The 19,805-nt window shown below is 35.5% G+C and overlaps 4 protein-coding genes across 11 annotated transcripts; 2 read left to right on the top strand and 2 right to left on the bottom strand.

Annotated features, from left to right (window-relative positions):
- Positions 1-410: 410 nt before the first annotated feature.
- Positions 411-5,809, top strand: Pen (Pendulin). Of its 3 annotated transcripts, XR_006262183.1 has the most exons (9): positions 411-669; positions 1,223-1,293; positions 1,407-1,720; positions 1,834-2,089; positions 2,197-2,335; positions 2,508-2,866; positions 3,055-3,387; positions 3,484-3,661; positions 4,333-5,809. XR_006262183.1 is itself a non-coding variant. In XM_043429955.1 (8 exons), the coding sequence occupies exons 2-8, from the start codon at positions 1,228-1,230 to the stop codon at positions 3,577-3,579; spliced, it is 1,563 nt and encodes a 520-aa protein (XP_043285890.1). In that variant the 5' UTR covers positions 411-669; positions 1,223-1,227; the 3' UTR covers positions 3,580-4,017. The 3 variants fall into 3 exon arrangements, 2 of the variants coding, with proteins under 2 accessions (XP_043285890.1, XP_043285892.1); XM_043429955.1 differs by lacking the exon at positions 4,333-5,809 and having other exon boundaries at positions 3,484-4,017; XM_043429957.1 differs by lacking the exons at positions 411-669; positions 4,333-5,809 and adding an exon at positions 717-835 and having other exon boundaries at positions 3,484-4,017.
- Positions 4,492-12,553, bottom strand: Ocrl (Oculocerebrorenal syndrome of Lowe). Of its 5 annotated transcripts, none has more exons than XM_043429949.1 (19): positions 12,415-12,553; positions 11,698-11,765; positions 11,435-11,615; positions 10,976-11,110; positions 10,775-10,887; positions 10,457-10,599; positions 10,209-10,382; positions 9,917-10,079; positions 9,480-9,658; positions 9,174-9,395; positions 8,846-8,981; positions 8,434-8,613; positions 8,220-8,316; positions 8,009-8,146; positions 7,821-7,918; positions 7,563-7,740; positions 7,355-7,482; positions 7,058-7,169; positions 4,492-6,976 (listed from the first exon to the last, which is right to left on the bottom strand). In XM_043429949.1, the coding sequence occupies exons 1-19, from the start codon at positions 12,458-12,460 to the stop codon at positions 6,819-6,821; spliced, it is 2,649 nt and encodes an 882-aa protein (XP_043285884.1). In that variant the 5' UTR covers positions 12,461-12,553; the 3' UTR covers positions 4,492-6,818. The 5 variants fall into 5 exon arrangements, with proteins under 5 accessions (XP_043285884.1, XP_043285886.1, XP_043285888.1 ...); XM_043429951.1 differs by lacking the exon at positions 12,415-12,553 and adding an exon at positions 12,118-12,248; XM_043429953.1 differs by lacking the exon at positions 12,415-12,553 and adding an exon at positions 12,215-12,233.
- Positions 12,436-16,137, top strand: nbs (nibrin). Its single transcript, XM_043429954.1, has 10 exons — positions 12,436-12,646; positions 13,000-13,133; positions 13,368-13,537; positions 13,667-13,826; positions 13,909-14,164; positions 14,238-14,375; positions 14,477-15,274; positions 15,377-15,687; positions 15,770-15,853; positions 15,924-16,137. The coding sequence occupies exons 1-10, from the start codon at positions 12,622-12,624 to the stop codon at positions 16,074-16,076; spliced, it is 2,229 nt and encodes a 742-aa protein (XP_043285889.1). The 5' UTR covers positions 12,436-12,621; the 3' UTR covers positions 16,077-16,137.
- Positions 16,122-19,281, bottom strand: eIF2beta (eukaryotic translation initiation factor 2 subunit beta). 2 transcript variants are annotated; one of them, XM_043429958.1, is made up of 7 exons: positions 19,056-19,281; positions 18,381-18,638; positions 17,581-17,737; positions 17,469-17,501; positions 16,875-17,065; positions 16,370-16,654; positions 16,122-16,275 (listed from the first exon to the last, which is right to left on the bottom strand). In XM_043429958.1, exons 1-7 carry the CDS (start codon positions 19,071-19,073, stop codon positions 16,231-16,233), a joined length of 987 nt encoding a protein of 328 aa, XP_043285893.1. In that variant the 5' UTR covers positions 19,074-19,281; the 3' UTR covers positions 16,122-16,230. The 2 variants fall into 2 exon arrangements, with proteins under 2 accessions (XP_043285893.1, XP_043285894.1); XM_043429959.1 differs by lacking the exon at positions 17,469-17,501 and having other exon boundaries at positions 19,056-19,279.
- Between the last annotated feature and the right edge of the window lie 524 nt (positions 19,282-19,805).

The following is a 19,805-nucleotide window of genomic DNA, read 5'->3' as shown; positions in this document are numbered from 1 at the left end:
ATAATTTTACTAACTTTTTGTTGTCAAAACTATAGTAGTGGGCTTCATCATACATATACATAAACACGATTATCGACATTATCGTTCGTCGTACCCTACTCGTCGCTCGATGCGTGCATTACTGCGCTGGAAAAACTTGAAAACAAACTCGTCAAGCAGCGCCAGCGCCACAAATTTGGATGTAATGCAGTTGATAACTTTGTCTCACTCGCCTTTCGGGATCTACTTTACCTGTATACGAGCATGGATTTCAAATATTTGAATCCAAAAAACGTTAGAGAAAAACAGTCCAATAGCATTGTATATAAATATTGGGAACCAATGAAAATTCGATTCAAGCAAACGTGCAAATCCGATTGATCGATGATGTTGCTATTGTTTTTTTGCTATAGTTCAACAGGTTGCGAAGGTCATAAAGGAGCGAGTAGCTCGTGGGAACAGTCATAAGGAGAAAACGAAAGAAGAACGAGAACGGACGAAGCGAGCGGATACACGAGAAGAAAATCCAACTGATTTTTGTACATTGCCATTACTCGCGCTGGTCGCGACTTTTTTCTCATTTCTATCGTTAGATTAGTTTTCCGTTTACCAATTAATACCAACAGTTATTGAAATCGACGCGACGTAACCTCACTTTTTCGACAATCCATCCACCGACAAGCCTGTGAGGTAAGAGCGCGAAAAAATAAAACTTCACTTGTGTTTCGCTTTGTCTCGCGTAGTCGTTGCGGTTCGACCGTTACAGAGCGTTTCGAAGATCTTTCGAGCGAGAAAAAAGGTTAATTTAGTAGAGTCTTTGATAATTGTCGTTTAAAACTCGAAAAAACTAAACCAGGTGAATGTTTACTCCATTTTATTTAAAAGTGACAAAACTACATTTCTAAATCGCGAATGACGACTTGATTTTGAATTCATTTGGAAATTTTCGGTTTCATTGAGAGCCCAACGACGTAACTGACCAAAGTTTTCATTCGAATTGAAATAATTTAGTATCTGAATAATTAGTATTCAATTGATCAATAATCTTTTTCTATAGAATCACATAGTCGTTATTAACCTGTTGGTTTTTCATCAATTCATTATTGACCTTGATCGATTATAAAAAGTGGTTTGCATACTTCAACATTATGCTAATGTAATACAAATGTGCATTGTGTTACATTAGCATAGTGTATTTATCAGACTGAGCGAAACAAAACATTCTGAGAATTGATTTTTTTAGCCAAGATGCCTGCACCAGAGGGTTCACGTGACAGCCGTATGGCTAAATTCAAGAACAACATGAAGCACGAGGTAGCTATCAAGTAGAAACATTTTTTTTATTGTTTTTCAGAACTGTCTTTTCTTGGACAAGAAAGATTGTATTAATTATAAAAATCAAAAAAGCTTTTGCCATTTCTTTCCAGGATGCTCGCAGAAGAAGAACCGAAGTATCAGTTGAGTTGCGCAAAGCTCGGAGGGATGATCAAATTTTGAAGAGGCGCAATCTCAATATCGATGAGGAACTTGTGCTGTCACCAGACCGTCAAAAATCCCCAGTCAATGTTATGGCCATGGAGGATATAATTTCGGGAATGGCTTCAGAAGATGAAACTATTCAACTGAGAGCTACTCAGGCTTGCAGAAAAGTTCTAAGCCAGGAAAAAAATCCACCTATCGATCGCATGATCCAGCAAGGCATCGTTCCCCGTTGTGTTGAATTCTTGTCTTACCATCACAAGTAACTAGCTCTCTCACAAAAACGAAAAATTTCCTTCCATTTGAATTGTTTCAAAATTATGTCAAAATTTGTGTTCTCCGAATACATCGTATATTTTTTGTTTCTCGCCCCAGCCCTGCTCTGCAGTTCGAAGCTTCATGGGCTTTGACCAACGTCGCATCCGGCACGTCTGAACAAACCAACGTTATTATTAAAAATGGTGCTGTACCAAAATTTATCGAATTATTGAAATCGTCTGCATTAAATGTTGCTGAGCAAGCAGTTTGGGCCTTGGGCAACGTAGCTGGCGATGGACCAGTTGCTCGGGATCTTCTCCTGAATCTCGGATGCATGCCCCTCTTGATCGACCTCATCAAGCCAGATACTTCGGTATTTTTTCACGTTTTACAAGTTTTCTATTTTTCACTTCGACTCCAAGACTCTAAATCCCTATTTCAATGCCAAATATGTCATGGAAATCATACATTTTTTTCAAGACAACATTCATGAGAAACATCGTGTGGACAATATCGAATTTGTGCCGCAACAAGACTCCACCACCACCTTTTGAAATGGTCAAATGTGCTTTGCCAGCGTTGAACCGTATCTTGAACTGTGACGATAGCGATGTTCTTGGTGAGTTTTTATTTTCTACAAGATATTGTAGAAAAAAAAAAGAATCTTTGATAAAAGATTCTTTTTTTAACAGAGAAAAATAATTGTATATCAAGGAAGGCTTAATTAATCAACAACTTTTTGTTGTATTATGATGTTTTTTTACTTCAACAATTTTTTCTATAATTTGAAGCTGATGCTTGCTGGGCATTGTCGTACTTGACGGACGGTATCAACGATAAAATTCAAGCGGTTGTCGAGTCCGACGTCGTACCGAAACTTGTATCCCTGCTTCGTGTCCCGGACGTCATCGTTTTAACTCCGGCACTCCGGGCAGTCGGTAACATCGCAACAGGAAACGATTATCAGACCGATGCAATAATCGCTTGTAACGGTTTGCCCAATTTACGAATGTTGCTTGAACATCCAAAACCAAATATCGTTAAGGAAGCTGCTTGGACCATCAGCAACATCACGGCTGGTAACAGCGAACAGATTCAACTGGTTATTAACGCTGGTATTTTGCCACCGCTCATCAAAGTTCTTCAATCGGTGAGGAAACTTGATTGCACAAAAATCCAGTTCTTTTTCGTTTTCCTTTTATTTTAATCATGATCGAGTGTTCTAAAAAATCACGAACAGGCGCACAAAGAAAAGCGAACAATTTTTTCAAAACTTTATTTTCATGGGCTTGAAAAGAAATATTTTTTTCCGTCACCATTTATTTTGTCGTTTTTCAGGGCGACTTCAAGTCTCAAAAAGAAGCAGCATGGGCCATTACAAATTTGACTTCCGGCGGTACGGTCCAACAACTCGCTCACCTCGTACAACTCGGAGTTTTAGAGCCTTTCTGCAATCTTTTACTTGCCAAGGAATGGAAAACCGTCATAGTCGTTCTCGATGGTTTGACAAACATTCTTAACACTGCTGAGAAAATGGGTGAAGTCGATCGTGTCGCAATGATGATCGAAGAATGTCATGGTCTTGATAAACTCGAAAATCTTCAGCATCATCAAAATGAAGAGGTGTATTCAAAAGCTGTTGCCATGATTGATACGTTCTTCTCAGAAGCGGTAATAATTGATAATTCACGATTGTTTCCAACTATTACTCCCACTTATCGTCTCTTATTAACAGTTTTTTTTATTTAATAATAATATTTTTCTTAGGATAACGAAAATGCAGAACTGGCGCCTGCGACCGTCGATGGTCAGCTGGACTTTCAGCCAACGGAAAGTGCACCACAAGGAGGTTTCAACTTCTAATAGGACTTCTTGAAAAAGAATAGAAAACGGAAACAAAAATCAGCAGTCAATCGTTCGAAAATCACGAAGATTATCGTCCCCCGTATGATTTTTGTGCATTCTTTTTCAAAGATTTTCAATCGTCGTCTTCACAATTTAGCTCGACACTTGATATGTACGATGTAGCGTTTCAACGCTCAATTTCAATGATTTTTTTCTTTTATATTCACGTATTGAAAATTCGTAAGACATTTCCGTTCGATTTTCCGGCAATTCAGATTTCAACCTCGACGAACCGAGTTGAATTAGGAACACAAAATGATGAATATTTATTCGCACGACTATGTCGAACCTTCACGATTTTATTGTGCTTCACAAAAATGTTTGTTTCTTTTTTTTCCATGGAATCATCGTGTATGCTCAAACAAACGATGATGTTGATTAAATGAACAAAGACGAGTCAACGCTTCGGAGAATTTCGTGAACGGTTTCGATGACGATTCGTTATTCGGTCTTGACTTTTTTCTCGTCGATAAATTTCAGATTCGATTTCGTTATTAATTTTTTATTCACACGTCGATTCTTCATGAAAAAAACTCGATATCATTTCATCAATCTTGTATATTTGTTCGATAAATTTCCGCATTTTATAAAAAGCTTCATATTTTTCTATCGCTGAATAAAACTTTTGATATAAAAAACTGAAGAATTCAACTTAATATTATTGATATGCTCTACTCCAAGAGAAAAATGTTACGCGGAAATTTGTTTCAGGAGAACGCTGTACTTCACGAGTTTGACATTTTAGACGCCGACTCCAAAGCAATTCGTTCACATTTCGATTGATGAATCCACACCCACTTCACAGGAAACGTGAGATACTTTGGAAGGTAGAGGTCGACAAAAAGGAAATGGCAAACAAAGCTTTGAATCTCGAGTTTTTCATTTTGTATTCTTTATTGACAACTTGTTCACCGTCCACAGGTTCTTCTTCTCCCTACCGACTAAATTATCAAATCCTTCGGTTGTTACTTTCACATTGAGACGATAGTGTTTCGCGTTAAAAGAGATTAATTTTTCATTTTCTTATATAGTTTTATATTTATAATCCCTGACAGATAATTCTCGTATCAATTGAATGACTAGTGACAAGAAAATGCTTAAGAATGAAATGAGGTTGCGCTATGATAGTTAATGATTCAATTGATCAACCAATTCATTGTTATTCAATGTCTAATTTTTCTGACATACGCTTTTACAATTTAACTGAGCGATAAAATATTTAGTATTTTAAGTTTATTATTATGATTTTATAGCATCGAAACTATACGAACAGGCATAATACTACAAACAGCGTTTCTTATATTAACATCAATCAATTTGAAATTGTACATGAAATTCATCGGCCCAGTTCCCCTCGTTTCCTTCCGAGCAATCTTTCCAAAGATTTTTTTTATTTTCACTCTTATAAAATTATAAAAATATAAGTTTTTCGTTTTGTTTTTCGAGCATAAAAATCAAGTGCTTGATTCCCTAACGATTTTAATTTAGCGCGATTTCCAAAACGCCTCACGAATCTCAAAATAATTTGCGAATCGAGGAATTCTTTAAGCTTTTGTCCGCGCAAAGGGAATATGGCGATTGTTATTTCTATATTAGACGAGTACTAGTAAAAGAAAAACTACCTATGCTATTTAAAATGAAAATTTTGCCAAAAAATGAATTTTTTGTACTTTGGAAATGAGTATTATGCAAGATTAAACAATAAATTCGTGGAGCTATCGGGTCGAGTGTGATTCCAATGATAAAATCTCCATGGAGCAATTAATTTTTTTTTTTACTATGAAAAATGTTATTCTATGTTCGAGTATTCAAAAAAAATACAGCGAATCGTTTTTTAACATGATTTAAGTTCCAAATACAAAGTGCCCCACCAGTTTATGATACAAAATGTATCCTTAACGCCGATTTTCAGGTTGAACAACCAGTGTTCTGAAAGATTGGAAATCAAAATTTCAACTCTGCAGAGCTGAACAAGAAAAAAAATATTTTTCTGCAAATAATCGAACAAATTGTGGTCCTTCGTTACGTCACATTTTCTAAATCCTTTGATTTTCAAACTAATTGGTCAACAGTACCGTGATGAGTTTATTGTTGCATGTTCGTAACTTCCTAAGAGTCAAATTTTATCCATTTTTTTTCGAAATGCTATGGAGTGAAATTTTTATGAAATAAAATGGTTTTTTCTGCATCACGCTCACTATTGAATTACTGCAGACACGAGAATTCCGTCAGGAAGTTTTTTGTAGGAAATTTTATTTTCTACAAGATCGGTCCCATGAATTTCTGCTCTACTCGCAGCCATTAGGAAAGTAACGGTGATTGAAATATGCTCTTTATTATAAAATTTTTAATTTGATTTCTGATTTCATCTCATAGTGTTTAGTTACGAGAAAAACTTCAATAAATAAGCATCCACAAGTAGAAGGCTAATAAAAAAACGTTGGACACGTTCCAACTCGAAACTCGACTCTGAATATGAGATTGCATCTTGTACCATTGGTCATGGGACACTCTGTAGATTGTTTTTTTCGTTATTGATAAAAAAAAAATTATCAAAGTATCCATCAGCAATATTACATTTGCCCGAACAACATTTCGGATGTTAAATTTCATGTTTTTTCAAACGTACAACCGTCGCTGCTGTTCTTTCTTCCATTTTTCTACAAATAATCTGCAACTCAAATATTACACTATACAAAGAAGCGTTCAACGAGTAAATGCAAAAATGCTTTACACACTGATTTACAGCCAGAATTTTCAAAGGTTTCAAAATTTCCGAAAATTCTAACGTGAAAAAAATCGAAATTCGATGTAAAGCCATTTTTTTGTCAAAACTTGACATTGACTTATCAAAAAACTCGAATTTATATCAATTTTTCAATTTGAATCGAAACTTTGGCTGTAAATATTTTTCTGAAACATTCCACATAACGTATTAATTTTTAAATCAATTTTCAACTGCATTCACGTCATTATGCGGTGAGAATCATCTACTCAGCTCTTAGCCCTTTATATTCAATATTTGAGGCAGTATTGTTTTGCAAGCTCAAAGAAGCTACGTTTTCGAGTTTTACGACTCTTGCAAAAGAAAAAATAATCCTACTGCGATTATCGTATTACAACGCTCCGGTTCCTTCTGGCATTTAAACATTGGCGTCTCACGTCCGACAGCAAATTAATACTAAACTGGTGTATTTCTATCGACCGAGAAAGTCACTTTGATCGTTCACCAAAAAGTGGTAAACGAAAGCAGCTTTTTTTCGATCGAAAGTTGCTTGCGTGGCGCGACTTCGCTGACTCCGTTCCTCACGACTCCGCGGTGGATCGCGAAGGAATATTGAACCGAAGAGAGTTGCTGAAAGAACGATTGAAGTTTTTTTTTCGTGTTTTGGAGTGCTCCAACAAAATTTGATCCAAATTTCAATTCAAATCTCACCTAAAGTTTTAGCATCCAAACCGTTGTCCTGCGAGTGGTTCAGAAGCTCTTGGAGAAATGCACAAATGTACAGAAACACGTTCCTTCGAATTTCAGGCAGCTGCATCACAATCTGACGGTAGGAAAAATCTTCAATTATTCAGAATAATTAAAACCCTTTTTATCGTTATTTTTACTTGAGTTTCCGCGAAGACAGGGAAAGTGAATTTACAATAAATTTTAAGCAACCCATAAGTTTTGTAAATAACTTTTTTTATAAGACTTGATTGGAAACTTGTCCAGTTGAGGTCTCAATACCTGTTTGCATTGTAGGTAATTGGTAGCTGCTGACAGACAGACATTGTGAAGGTTGTAAGGGACTAAAGGTTCCGAAGTAGATTCGAGCAGTAAAAGCAACGATTCAGCTACCGAATGAACGCCACCAGCTAGAAAAATCACTGTCAAGGATAATATTTGTGTTGAAATGAAAAAAAGAACGAGCAAAGCTGAAAATCTTGAAGGATACGCATTGCTTCCTGGCTTCCAGTGTCAAGCCAGTCGCGTATGGTGACAATCTCGCTGTGCAGCCCCGGCGTTTCGAAAAGTCCAGCGGTTTTAATACCGTGGCGATAAAGACGATCGACCAGAAACCAAACTTCTTTCGGCACTGAATACGGATCTTGAGCTGGATTTTTGTTATTTTCCTAAAATCGATTTCAAAATTGTATTAAAGAATTTTTCATTGCCCGAATTGAATGTAATTCAGTTTCATTACATTACTCACGAGTTCTATTATTCTGCCTACTGCAATTTCTCGAATTGGAACTGGAATATGCACGAGAGCTTCCATCGACGAACCGAAACAACTTCTCTCGTAAGTACCTACGAAAAACATCGAATTATAAAAATATTAATCGAATTTTCAGCAGCTTACTCTTCCTCAGTGTTGCTTCTTTCGAAGTAAACAATTACCTGTGACTGTAATAAAAATATCTTTTCCACCTTCCAGATGTAGGACTAGAATATCGTAAAGTTGATCTTCCCCAGAATTCAATTTGCAGGCAGATCTTTTGTCAACGTAAATTTCCAGCTTGATGTCACATTTCTCACCTGGAAAAATGAATAACGGTTGAGTATCTGAACGAATATAACAACGAAAATATAGAGAAAAAAAAATTTTAACCTGGTTTTATGAATCCAGTGTAAGGTTCTATGTGCAGCCAGTCTTTGCAGTAGCTCGTATCATCGAGTTTCTTAATAAATTCAAACTGGACCGGTACCTGCAAGTTATCGTTGTTCTAGTCTTCCACGTCTCCATACAAAGCTTTACATGCCATTTGAATGAGCAAATAATAATAAAACAAGCGAAAAGACATCATTTTATCAACTCAGCTAACCTGGCCTGTGTTCGCAATTATGAGCTCTTTACTACTAGGCTCGAGGAATTTCAGTTCGTCGAATATAATCTCAGTCGTGTCGACCATCACTTGAGGTAAAAATTCGTTCTCCAATTTATCCAGTTTCTTCATCACTTCTTCGTGGATTTTTCGATACTTAGCCACGTCTATTACTCTTATCTGTCAATCAAAAATTACAAGTACTTCTATAATCATCAAACGAAGACGAAAAAAAGTTATTCAAAGAATGTATCGATAAGAAAAATTTAAAATAAATTTTCTCCAAAATGATATTATTTCTAATACAATTTTAACACCAGATAACGTCAATGTGTTTTTGCGAGTGCGCAAAAAGCTTTTAGAACATGAAATATTCTTCGATACGTAGAAACACAGTAAAAAGTGAACTTACTTGTGAATCGAATGTGGCACTGACTGGCTTATGATCAGAAATCTTGAGCACAGGGTGACTTCGGTAATCGATCGACGTAATAGAGTCACCTTTCCAGAGAACACGATCGCACCAAGCCGGAGCTCTGCCTTTTTCGCTGAACGCAAACAAAAGCCAATGGAATGAGAATTTCCAAACATTTGAAAAAGTATTTTTCAGAATTTTTTTCAATTCGTTGGCAAATAAAAATATTTCATTCTGATAACTTTTCACGAGAGATTTGACAGTGACCGTGTACGTATAAAAAGTAATTGAGCACCATTGAAATCGATATTGTATTTGAGCAAACCTCGAATCCCAATTATCCGTTCCAGGATCGTATTTGTAAGTAGGTTTAAACGTGATTTTTGCTTCTTGAAAACCATGAAGTACACGGCCGAGATTTCGTTGCTGACATAATTGATCGAGCATCAAAACAGGCTCGTAATGACCAGCGGAAATGTGATTTTTTGCGACAATCGCATCCATCTCGGTTATACGATAATTCAAATCACCGAGCCAATAAATATGACTGATGAAATGAAAAAAAGAGATTAGTAATATTCACTTTTTTGTTTTTATTCTTCATGTTATTTCTAGCACAAAATGAACTTACTCATGGTCCTTGAAACTCTTTGGAGGCATGTACTTAGCGAATGATAGCCTTGCGCAAATATCCGCGTAATCCTGATTCCTTCTTTCAAACTCTTCACAATGCGCTGCCAAATGAGCGTTGACGAAGCATATAGTCGTACTGTGCACCGTCATACTGACAGCCACGCCTCCTTTGTTACCCTAAAAAAGAAGAAAATGAGAATATTAACAAATTTTAGATTCATTGGATGATTCATGTTTCGTGAAACTCTAAAACGTGCAATTTAAATTCCTTTTATAATAAAACGTTTCAGTAACAAAAGAAATGATGAAAATATAAAATATCTACATAATATATTGAAATTCGAAAACATCCCCCAAACTTATCTGACAAATTAATAATTCGTCAATTTTTTCATGCTGTTCGAAGATTTATTCAATTATTCTGTAAAATCTTACCATTTTACCCATTATGCCTGTACCAACTGTGTCGATCGAAACTGTCTTGATGAAGGGCAAATGAGTTTCCTGAGCGAATACTATAAGCATCATACCGACTAATCTCACTATTGCAACTTGATGATAAACGCCCTTTGGATGCAATGACTTTTTCACGACTTGTCTGTTGAGGAAAATATTCACGAGTTAAAAATAAAATTCTCAGAAATTAGCAGAAAAACAAATCATTTGTAAATGTAACTTATTTTGTTGATGAACGTTTGATTGACAACTTTATTTTACATGTTCTTACCGCCACTCTTCTTCTCGTGGTGTATCGTTGAACAAAAAAGCTTCTTTACTTAAATCCAATTCTTGAAAACCAATGGCATATAAATCTGGTGGTTCGTCGTCGCTGCTGAGCCATTCCTCAACTGTTATTCCATTGGCTGGTTGTCCATTTACGTTCCACGTTCCAATGAATATTCTTAAGTTTAAAAAATCAAAATGTATGAGCAGCTTTGAACCATTTTATTGACAAATCGACAGACTCGAAATTACCTGAATTTTTCAGTATACGTGTAGTCATCTTCTTTGCATGCCATTTGATATCGAACAACCGATTCTCTCGCAGCGACAGGTGTTTTTCCGCTTGCTATATTTCGACGTGGAACGACCAAATCTGGACTTTCCAAATCGACGAGCTGTACGGAATTTGAAAAGTCGAATGTTAGCAATTATCGTCATTTTTCAAAAATCGCTTTTTAACGATACGATTTTCACATTTTTTTTACAAATAGAGGGCAGAATAATTTGCATTATTTTTGATTGAAGATACATGACAGGATTCGAAAATAATGGACGAATGCGAGTACTAACTGGATCACAAACATCGCGAACGTCTCCAGCCGCACAATCCAAATTTCTTGTACTTCCAGTGAGTTTTTTTAGCCATAGGTAATCGGTCGATGAACTCTTATTCTTCTGATACACTGCGGTTTCAAACAATTTGTGGAATAAGTTAATCGAAGGGAAGAATGAGAGGAAAAGATTTGAATGATAAAATTAATTATTTTTTACCTTCAATAGCTCGAAAGATTTCTGAAACTATTGCTCCAGTTTCCACCCCAGGACGCATTTCGAAAACTAAACGTAATTTTCTTGACGACACACTCAGATGAACGTCTAAACCATCCTGTTGTTCAGTCGCTGTTTCTACAGAATAAATCAATTTAAACACCTTTTTTCATATCTTCATATCTTTGTACAGGGAAAAATGTTCAAAAATAATTCATAAGCACGAGAAACAATTGATCGACTCGTTTCTAATAAAAAAAAAATTGATTACTCTTCAAGGATTATGTCTCAATTATAAAATTTTCAAATTCTCCTATAAAATTCCATCCTCAAAAACTTGTGTAATTTAGCTTCAAATGGGAAAAATTAATATTTTCATAATAATTTCATACACAATTACAATAATGTTTTCAATATTATTGATATTTTAATTAAAAGAACAATTTTTTCAATGAAACCAACCTATGTCGCATTTGAAGTCCTGATCAATAGGAATGACTCTTTCGATTGTCAAATCACTATAAACTTGAGGTGGATTTCTAGAGGTAAGTAAAATGACAAGTGCGTTGGTAGTTCCCTTGTTGACAAGAGCAAGCAATCGAGGAGCTTTTACACGGCCTTGAATCAGCGATGCTTCCATGGCCTTCATCAAAATTAAGGAATTTACACTATTTTCATAATTGAACAATTTAAAATGAAAGAATTTCTCAATGAGTAAAGGATACAATAATGACATTTTCTCCAGAGGTGAATTTCGATTGAACAATCATCAGTTGTCCGGTTGGCGCCATTTCTGAATATTTCATGAAGAGATAACCGATCCGATGATTCAAATCATGCAACAGTATTAAAAAGATCTTATAACATTAAATGAACAAAGTAGTTCTTGAACATGCAAGAAATCAAATAGTTTCGAATATTTGACAGTTGTACTGACTCATATAAGCACTCGAAATACGTGCAATAAACTTCAGAAGTATGCGGTCTGACAGTTAATTAATAATTCTTCTTTCATTCAGGAATATTTAATCCAAAACTCGAAAAAACGTTCTCAAAGACAGTCCTTCGATTGTAGTGTCACGGTTCACTATTAGAATGTTTATAGTAATCGATGTAATTGTCAAGTATCCGAATTATTTACATACTTATTTATTGTTTCTCGAAGTACGCACTGTTTTTTTTCGCTTATTTATAAATGAAAATTCGTTCAACTTCGTATCTGTCCTAACCAAAGATAATTACATGATTGACAGAAGACAGAAGCCTGCGAACTGATCTTCATATAAATAAAAAAAACCTTTTAGTAGGAAACTGCGTAATCGACGGAAGGTTTTAGAGAAAAAAATTCTATATATATATATATGTATATATCTCTGTATGTGATCTGCGCGGTGCGTAGAAATTCCGAACTTCGCGAGCAGCTATAAAACAAAAATATATACCGATGGAGTGGCACATGCCCTCCCTCAGGAAATGAGAGATAGCCATTTAGGAAAGAGAAGAGAATAAGAAGATATATATACCGATGGTATAAAACTATACTTCATAGAAAATACATGTGTTCGAAACGAAAAACAAAAACAAATAAAAAATAAGCAATTTTCAACAGTGCAAAACAAAAATAAATAATAAAAAATAAAAAAATTATCATGTGGCTGCTGAAAGACAAAGCTGGTAAGATATTCAATCAAGAAATTGTTTCGAATTTCATTTATTTTGAACCACGGCTATTACAAGCAGATATCAAATGAGACCTCGATCTTTTCCATTTTTATTTAGATAATTCAAAAATTGTAATGAACACAAATTTTCAAAACAATTGGAAACGCGATGACTCCCGCAAAGTCTCTGGGAACGCGACGCACTTTGTGTACTTGCTTGAGTCGCTATCGTGACTAGATAAAAATGATACCATCGTAAAAATTTAACTTAATTCGATTAAGTTGCGACAAATTATTGAATTTTCATTGTTACACAAATATCTTTACATTGAAACAGCAATTTTATGATTTTTTTTTCATTTGCAGGAAATATCACTTATCTGACTCCTGGTAAAACTTTTAACATTGGACGCAAAAAAGGTACACTCGTTTTGAACGATGATTCGGTCAGCCGTAATCATGCAACAATATCCATTCTGCCCAAATATCACATTAACCAGGTATGAATTTAAACATTTGTGAAAACAAAAAGTTAAGAACCTTATGACAGCATTGTCTTGCCACGGTCTTTGCCTAAAAATTTTCAACAATGTCAAGGAAATATTTGATAATAAAACACAAAACACAGTGACTATAGACCGAGCTAAATTCTCAAAGGGGATAGAAGATAATCATGAGAAAATTTATAATAAACTACATGATCTCTTATGATCCATAAATATTTTTATCAACAGATTAAAAGCAACACACAACCGCTGTCAGAGTGCAAAATCATAGATTCTGGAGCTAAATACGGAAGTACCATACTCAGAGAAAATGAGCCGGATAGACAAGTAACCAAGGAAGGAGACTTGCTGCAACACAATGATCGAATTCGTTTCGGTGTACAAGAGTCTATTTTTACGTAAGTTATTAATTGCACATGTATCAGACACGTTTTTTCAGTAATCGATTTAACCGAATCAAGCCCTGAGTTGAGCTCAACTATTTAAACAGTTGAGAATATTCATTTATAAACTCATTCCCATTATAGAGTTTTATACGTACCTATAATAACTGCAACTTCCGGTTTGGACAAAGATGAGAAGAGCGAATTGCAAAATATAATTGATACACTCGATGGGAAAGTAACAATGGGCTGGGAATCTTTGTGTACCCATATGACTCTTTCAGAAGCAAAAATATCAGAAAAGGTTGGTGCGACATCAAAAAATTTAACTCCATTTGACAGTTTTCTCCCTGCGTTAACTGGATGTATTGTACATTCTATTTCAGTTGACTTGTGCACTTGCTTTTGGGACGCCGATTGTGCCCATGGATTTTTGGAGACTGGCACTCAAAGCTTTTGGGGCGAATGAAAAAATGCCAGAACCCGCCAGTTTCACAAAGCACCTGAACGAGAAATTTACGTTATTCGGTCAAATTTCTCTCGCTCCAGACTCTCGACGAAACAATCTGTTCAAGGGCTTAACATTCGTTCATTTCGACTCTGGACAATACTCTGTTCACAGACGAATGATCGAATTAGCAGGTGTGCCTACGCATTTCCACGTATTACAGTCAAATAAGTTTTTTATTAACATCTTTTTTTTTCATTCGTGCAGGTGGAAAGTCGTTGCTTTACAGACAGAAAACACATGGAACTATGAATATTTGCGATGAGAACGTCATTGTGGTGCAACTGGTCGAGTCCAACACGACTCAAGCAACTGGCACCGGTGATGCAAGTTATATGGCAGCTTGTAAGTTTATTGCTTTTACTCGAAAAATAAAACCAGGAAAATGTATGAGAGTACAAAAAACACAAGTGCAGGCTCTAATGAATTCCTAAAAACTTTTTCAGGCGTGCAGCTGGGAGAACATCGACATCGTGCGATACCAGCGAGTGAGATCGCTCTAGCGATAATTCATTGTTCAACAGAAAAGTATTGCAACCCAAAGTATGATCACGTTGGGATGTTCAAGAGGAAAAAGATCAGTCAAATGGAAAAATCGAGCATTTTGGCTTTGGATACTCAAGACGTCGAAATTCCTGGCACGAACAAAGGAATCCGTGTCGGGGATCCTATCGAATCTTCAGGAAAGAAAAATCCGCATTATTTAAAAGAATCCACGGAATACGATTCGGAATCGCAAATCGATCGGAATAAACTCCAAAAAAGTCTGTCAAATTCTGAAGAGAGTTGCTCCACACAAACTAGAGTCGAAAACCGAGCTCGAACTTTGGTTAATCCTATGGCATCGCAACTTGACGAAGAGAGTATTCAAGTTGCCAGTCTTAATTACGAAAGTTGTATTAGCAGCGATTCAAAAATTGAAGAAAATCCAAAGAAACGAGCTCGCGACGAAGAGAACGAAAGTTTCGATGGAGAAAAGAAAAAAAGAATTTCTGAAGAGTCATCTGGTCACAGAAAACCAGAGGAAAAACGACCAAGAAAAAATTCAGCATCGAAAGATGCAATTTCCGATGACGATAATATTATTTTCCGTGACGAGGAACCTTCTAAAGAACACTGTGACATCGAAACAAGTGCGAGGAAATCCGATGAACGAATTCAAGGAAATTCCCCACAGTCCCTCAAGAAGCCAGAGCCTCCTTTGAAAAATCCATTTGCGTCACAGAGGAAGCGCAGCGACGAGTGTATGTAAATTTCCCAGTATTCGTCGCATCTTTCATTGATATTTTAGGGAGAAACATTGTATTCCTCGATTAGCAATTTCAGCGTTGTAAATTGTGCTTCAGTTTCAGAATTGTCGCCACCCAAACCGAAATCTCCAGATCTGAGAATTCCGAAGTCACCAAACGTTTCAAAAACGTTAAGCCAAAATAAGTCTCCTGTAAAAAATAAGACGAAATTACCTTCTACACCGGAACGGGGACAACGAACTCTGACCAGTTTTCTATCGCCAAAGAAGGAAATGACTGAGAAAACTTGTTGGACGTCACCAAAAAAACCTCCAAAAAACAAACTCGATCTTGTGCCACCGAGCCCTTCAGGAGAATTCTTAAAATCTGAGAAGACAATCGCGAGCAGTACGTCATTTTCCAAATTGGTGAGTTTGCAAAAAAACATTCAATAAAAAAACGTTTTTTTATCATTCCGTTTTAACGATGATTTCGGTAAAAACTTTGTAGAAAACATCAACGAACTTCCTTCGAGTAGAAAGTTTGGACGTCACATTTTTATCTGAACGGAAATTCACCAAGAAATTCAGCAAGGTTAGTAAAAAGATTTCCAAATTTAGATTTTTTTCAAAATTATTATCTAAAATGCTTTTTCATCATACAGAATTATCAGAAGAAACCTCCTCGCGTAAAAATCGTTCTTTGGAACAACGGGGATACATCGAAAGAAGAAAATGAAGAAAAATCCCTGGATGATGAATCGGATGATTGTCCCACAAAATCGTCCAAAGGCCGCAAGAAAATGTTCAGAGTATAATTATTGTTAAATGGGATATTAAAGAGTTGAATAAAAAGACATTCGTTTATTTTCGACATGACGCAATTGTATTTCATAATCATTTTTGTATGTTTAATCCAATGGTCTTCCAAGAATTTTCGCGAATATCCTCTTAGCAAAATGTACAAAATCTTTAAGCCGTTTTTGCTCGAATGGCAGCGCGTTTCCCAGTAACAGCCTGAAAAAATCCAAAAGAAAAAACGCTCATTACGATAAATGGAATTGAAGGGTGAAGAACAAATATGTAAAGTTTTGTAAAAACGACAAATTACCTGGAAACCAGATTTGATGCTAGCTACCGAACATCGAGAGCCACATGTCTCGCACTGCAAGAAGAATAATCTGGTATCCTTTTGGAGGATTGTATCAGGTGAACGACACGTATGGCACGTGACGTATTCCTTGATATATCTCCTCAATACATTTTCTATCTGCTTCTGTTGAAAGCGTCCTTTGATAATGAGCTGACTATTGCCGTCGACGGAACCGCTCGTACCCAATTCAGCCAGTAGAAAGTCTAATAAATGTTTCGGTTGTCGATGCAACGTTTTGCAAATCTAATCAAACGAACGAACAATTCATGTTTATCATTATTTTCAGTAAATATTGGTTTTGATAATCAATAAAAAGAAAAAAAAAAAAATTGGCTTGTTTCGAAACATTTATTATTTTATGGAATTTCTGTCAATAAATTTTGTGTGTTTGTTGGAAATTGGGGTCGTTTTTAATTTTACTATAAGCAGTTTATAGAGTTGTTCGAAAAAAAGTAAACCATACCTCGGTGAAATTGGCAAAAGATGTTTTTTTCGTACCAATACGAACAACTTGTGGTGGTCGCATGACGAATTTTTGTTTTTTACCGGCAACCATATCGGGATTCTTTTCCCGCATGATATTGAATACTCTGAGAAGTAACTCATCATAAGTGTAGTCTCTGTCCGATCCTACCCACAGGCTTGTGTCCTCGACTAGAGAAAAAACGATCGAAACGTCAAAAAATTAAAATTCATCGAAGTTTTAATATAGTTTATTCCAATGCAGTTTTCTACGGTGCTGATTATCTGATGGCAGGAGAAAGTGAGGTTGGTAGTATAGAATTCGGAAAAATAAATCATTTCAATAATTTAATTTACGTTCTTAAATGTACTGTTGCAAATGATGCTTGAATTAATTAATCATAAGACTAGAGAAATTGAGATTATTTCTACCATAATCATAAGGGAAAGTCAAAAAGCGAGGATTTTTTCTAGTGAAAATTTGTGTTTACAATCAAACAGTGCTGACAAATCATGGGCATAAGTGTGTCCATGATCAGTTTGTTATTTTTATAATTATTAACACTAAATTATCATCACCAACGCTTAGTCTTACCATAGTCTGCACTTCGCTCAGAGTCAGTGCAGCATGTTAACAAATAATCGAAAAAGTAAACATCTAGGCACGCACATAATAATGTTTTTCAAGCTCTCGTATTGGTATTTACCATTCTCTGCATCTTCTATCTCTTTTTTCTCCTCCTCCGCTACCAGCTCATCCAGATCCTTCTTTTTCTTCTTCTTCTTTTTTGTTTTCGAGAAGTCCATATCCAGATCAAAGTTATCATCAATCGGAATTTCCTCCGTTTGCTGTTCAACAACATCCTTGAATGACAACAAAACATTCATTTAGTTCAGCAAGTTTCCATCACACGATTGGAATATTTTTTCTGATTGGACACACTCTTGTAGATACAAGTGATCAAAATTTTTTCAATTTACAACAATGTACAACAAGCTCAAAACACAAAATTCATTCTGCACATTTTTTTCCTGCAAATTGAATCATCCAGATTTAAAATAATAAAAAAATATAATTAAAATCACTTTCCCAAATAAAATATGCTAATTGTCACTTTATTTTAGAAATATTTAAAAATTCTACAAAATGAAAATAATAAAATGTTTGGACATTCGATATTTGTCAAACATCCTCAGAATATAACAAACATTATATCGATTGAAAAACTCTTTATCTCAAAATAGCATATTTCATGAAAACAATCCTAAAAAAATCTCCTATTTAGATTTACCACAGAAAATGCTTAACATGGAAAATATTTTTATAATATATGTGATGTTTATCATACATGAAAACGTAAACAATGAATTCATTTCTAAACAATTCTTTCTTGGAATATTCAAACTTTAATATAATAAATTTCCAAAAAAAATTCCTTTTTTGGTTTACCAATATTATGTCTTTAGGTAACAAAGAAAGATGAAATATTTAATCAATATTACGTACTTCTTTTTTACTATCCGGCAAGGCGGCATCTAGTTCATCAAGATTGAAAGCCTTCTTCTTCTTTTTTTTCTTCTTTCCAAAGTTTTCCAAGTCGAGGGCTTCGTCATCGTCGACCGAAGGATTATCAGGTTCCTGATTCTCTTTGTCGCCAAGTCCTTCGGTGTTTTCGCCACCACTGCCCGCATCACCCATTTCTCCATCGAGATCAAAAGTGGTCTTCTTTTTCTTTTTCTTCTTTTTCAAAGTTGGATCGAAAATCTGTAATATATTTGTTAGAATTTTCGTGAACAATTAGAGGGGAAAAACACGACACAGATTTAAAGGACAAATCCAAGGCCACTTTCTCTTGCGAAGTGTTTCGTCGCTATTGCTCGTTTGAACCAATCGCCGGTGGATCGTACAAAAAAAATGCTTCCAAACTCGGAAATGAACGAACGATATTCACGAATAAAAAATTCGAATTTACAGAAATAAAATTCTGGAAAATTGGCATTTTCGATTTTATTTTTGTCTATTGACCAATAAATACTGATTGATTTGTGTTAATGCGGTGGATGGGAATGTGGTCGAAATGTAAATGCCCATGAAAGTACGTTGACATGCGGGGGAGATCATAGGCGGCCACTAATCATTTCATTCTCATGTTTTCTCCTTCATCTATACAAGTTCACTTACCGAATCTTCTTCAGTCATTTTAACACGCAGATTTAACGAAGCTTTTGTTCACTAGAAAATACACAATTCACCACTTTTTAAATCTTATTTCTATTTAATTTTATTAAAACCCGAGTCTATAACGCGAGTATTGCATCAGAAAAAATAGCAATGTGGAAGTGCTCGTTACGAAGGAGCTCTCAGCTCAGGCACACCAACGTTTTGATCGTCATTGATCGTACGATACTACAGAGATTGCCGTCGCTCTCCCTCGTTATTGACATAGTTCCGTGCGACTATCCGTGAACCTCCGTGAACGTGGCTGACTGATCTTAAATTTCTGACTTTTTTTTCAAGATGTTTATGTATTGATAAAAAAACATTAACCGTGTATAAAAATCATAACCATAACCATTCGTTCCTTCAAAAATATATTCCAACAATAACGTGCATTCAAAAAACTAGTTTTTTTTCAATAAGTCGCCATGATTACCGAATGTTATTATTTACAATTGGATTACAATATAATTATGGGGCAATTACGACTGCGTACAATTGACAACAGCGCCGAGCCACAAGAAAAAGCGGCTGTATAAAATAGGCGACGACGCGCAGAGAGAGAGAGAGAGAGAGAGAGAGAGAGAGAGAGAGAGAGCAGAGAGACTAGATAGCCTCTGAATTTTATAGAACGCAGTACGAAATAGAAACTGCGAATTCTTTATAATCGGCAGTGATGAATGCCAAAAAAATCTACAATAACTGGTTTTTAAA

This window comes from Venturia canescens, chromosome 10 (genome assembly GCF_019457755.1).
Source record: "Venturia canescens isolate UGA chromosome 10, ASM1945775v1, whole genome shotgun sequence".
NCBI lineage: Eukaryota > Metazoa > Arthropoda > Insecta > Hymenoptera > Ichneumonidae > Venturia > Venturia canescens.
This window is presented reverse-complemented; position numbering and strand designations above follow the sequence as displayed.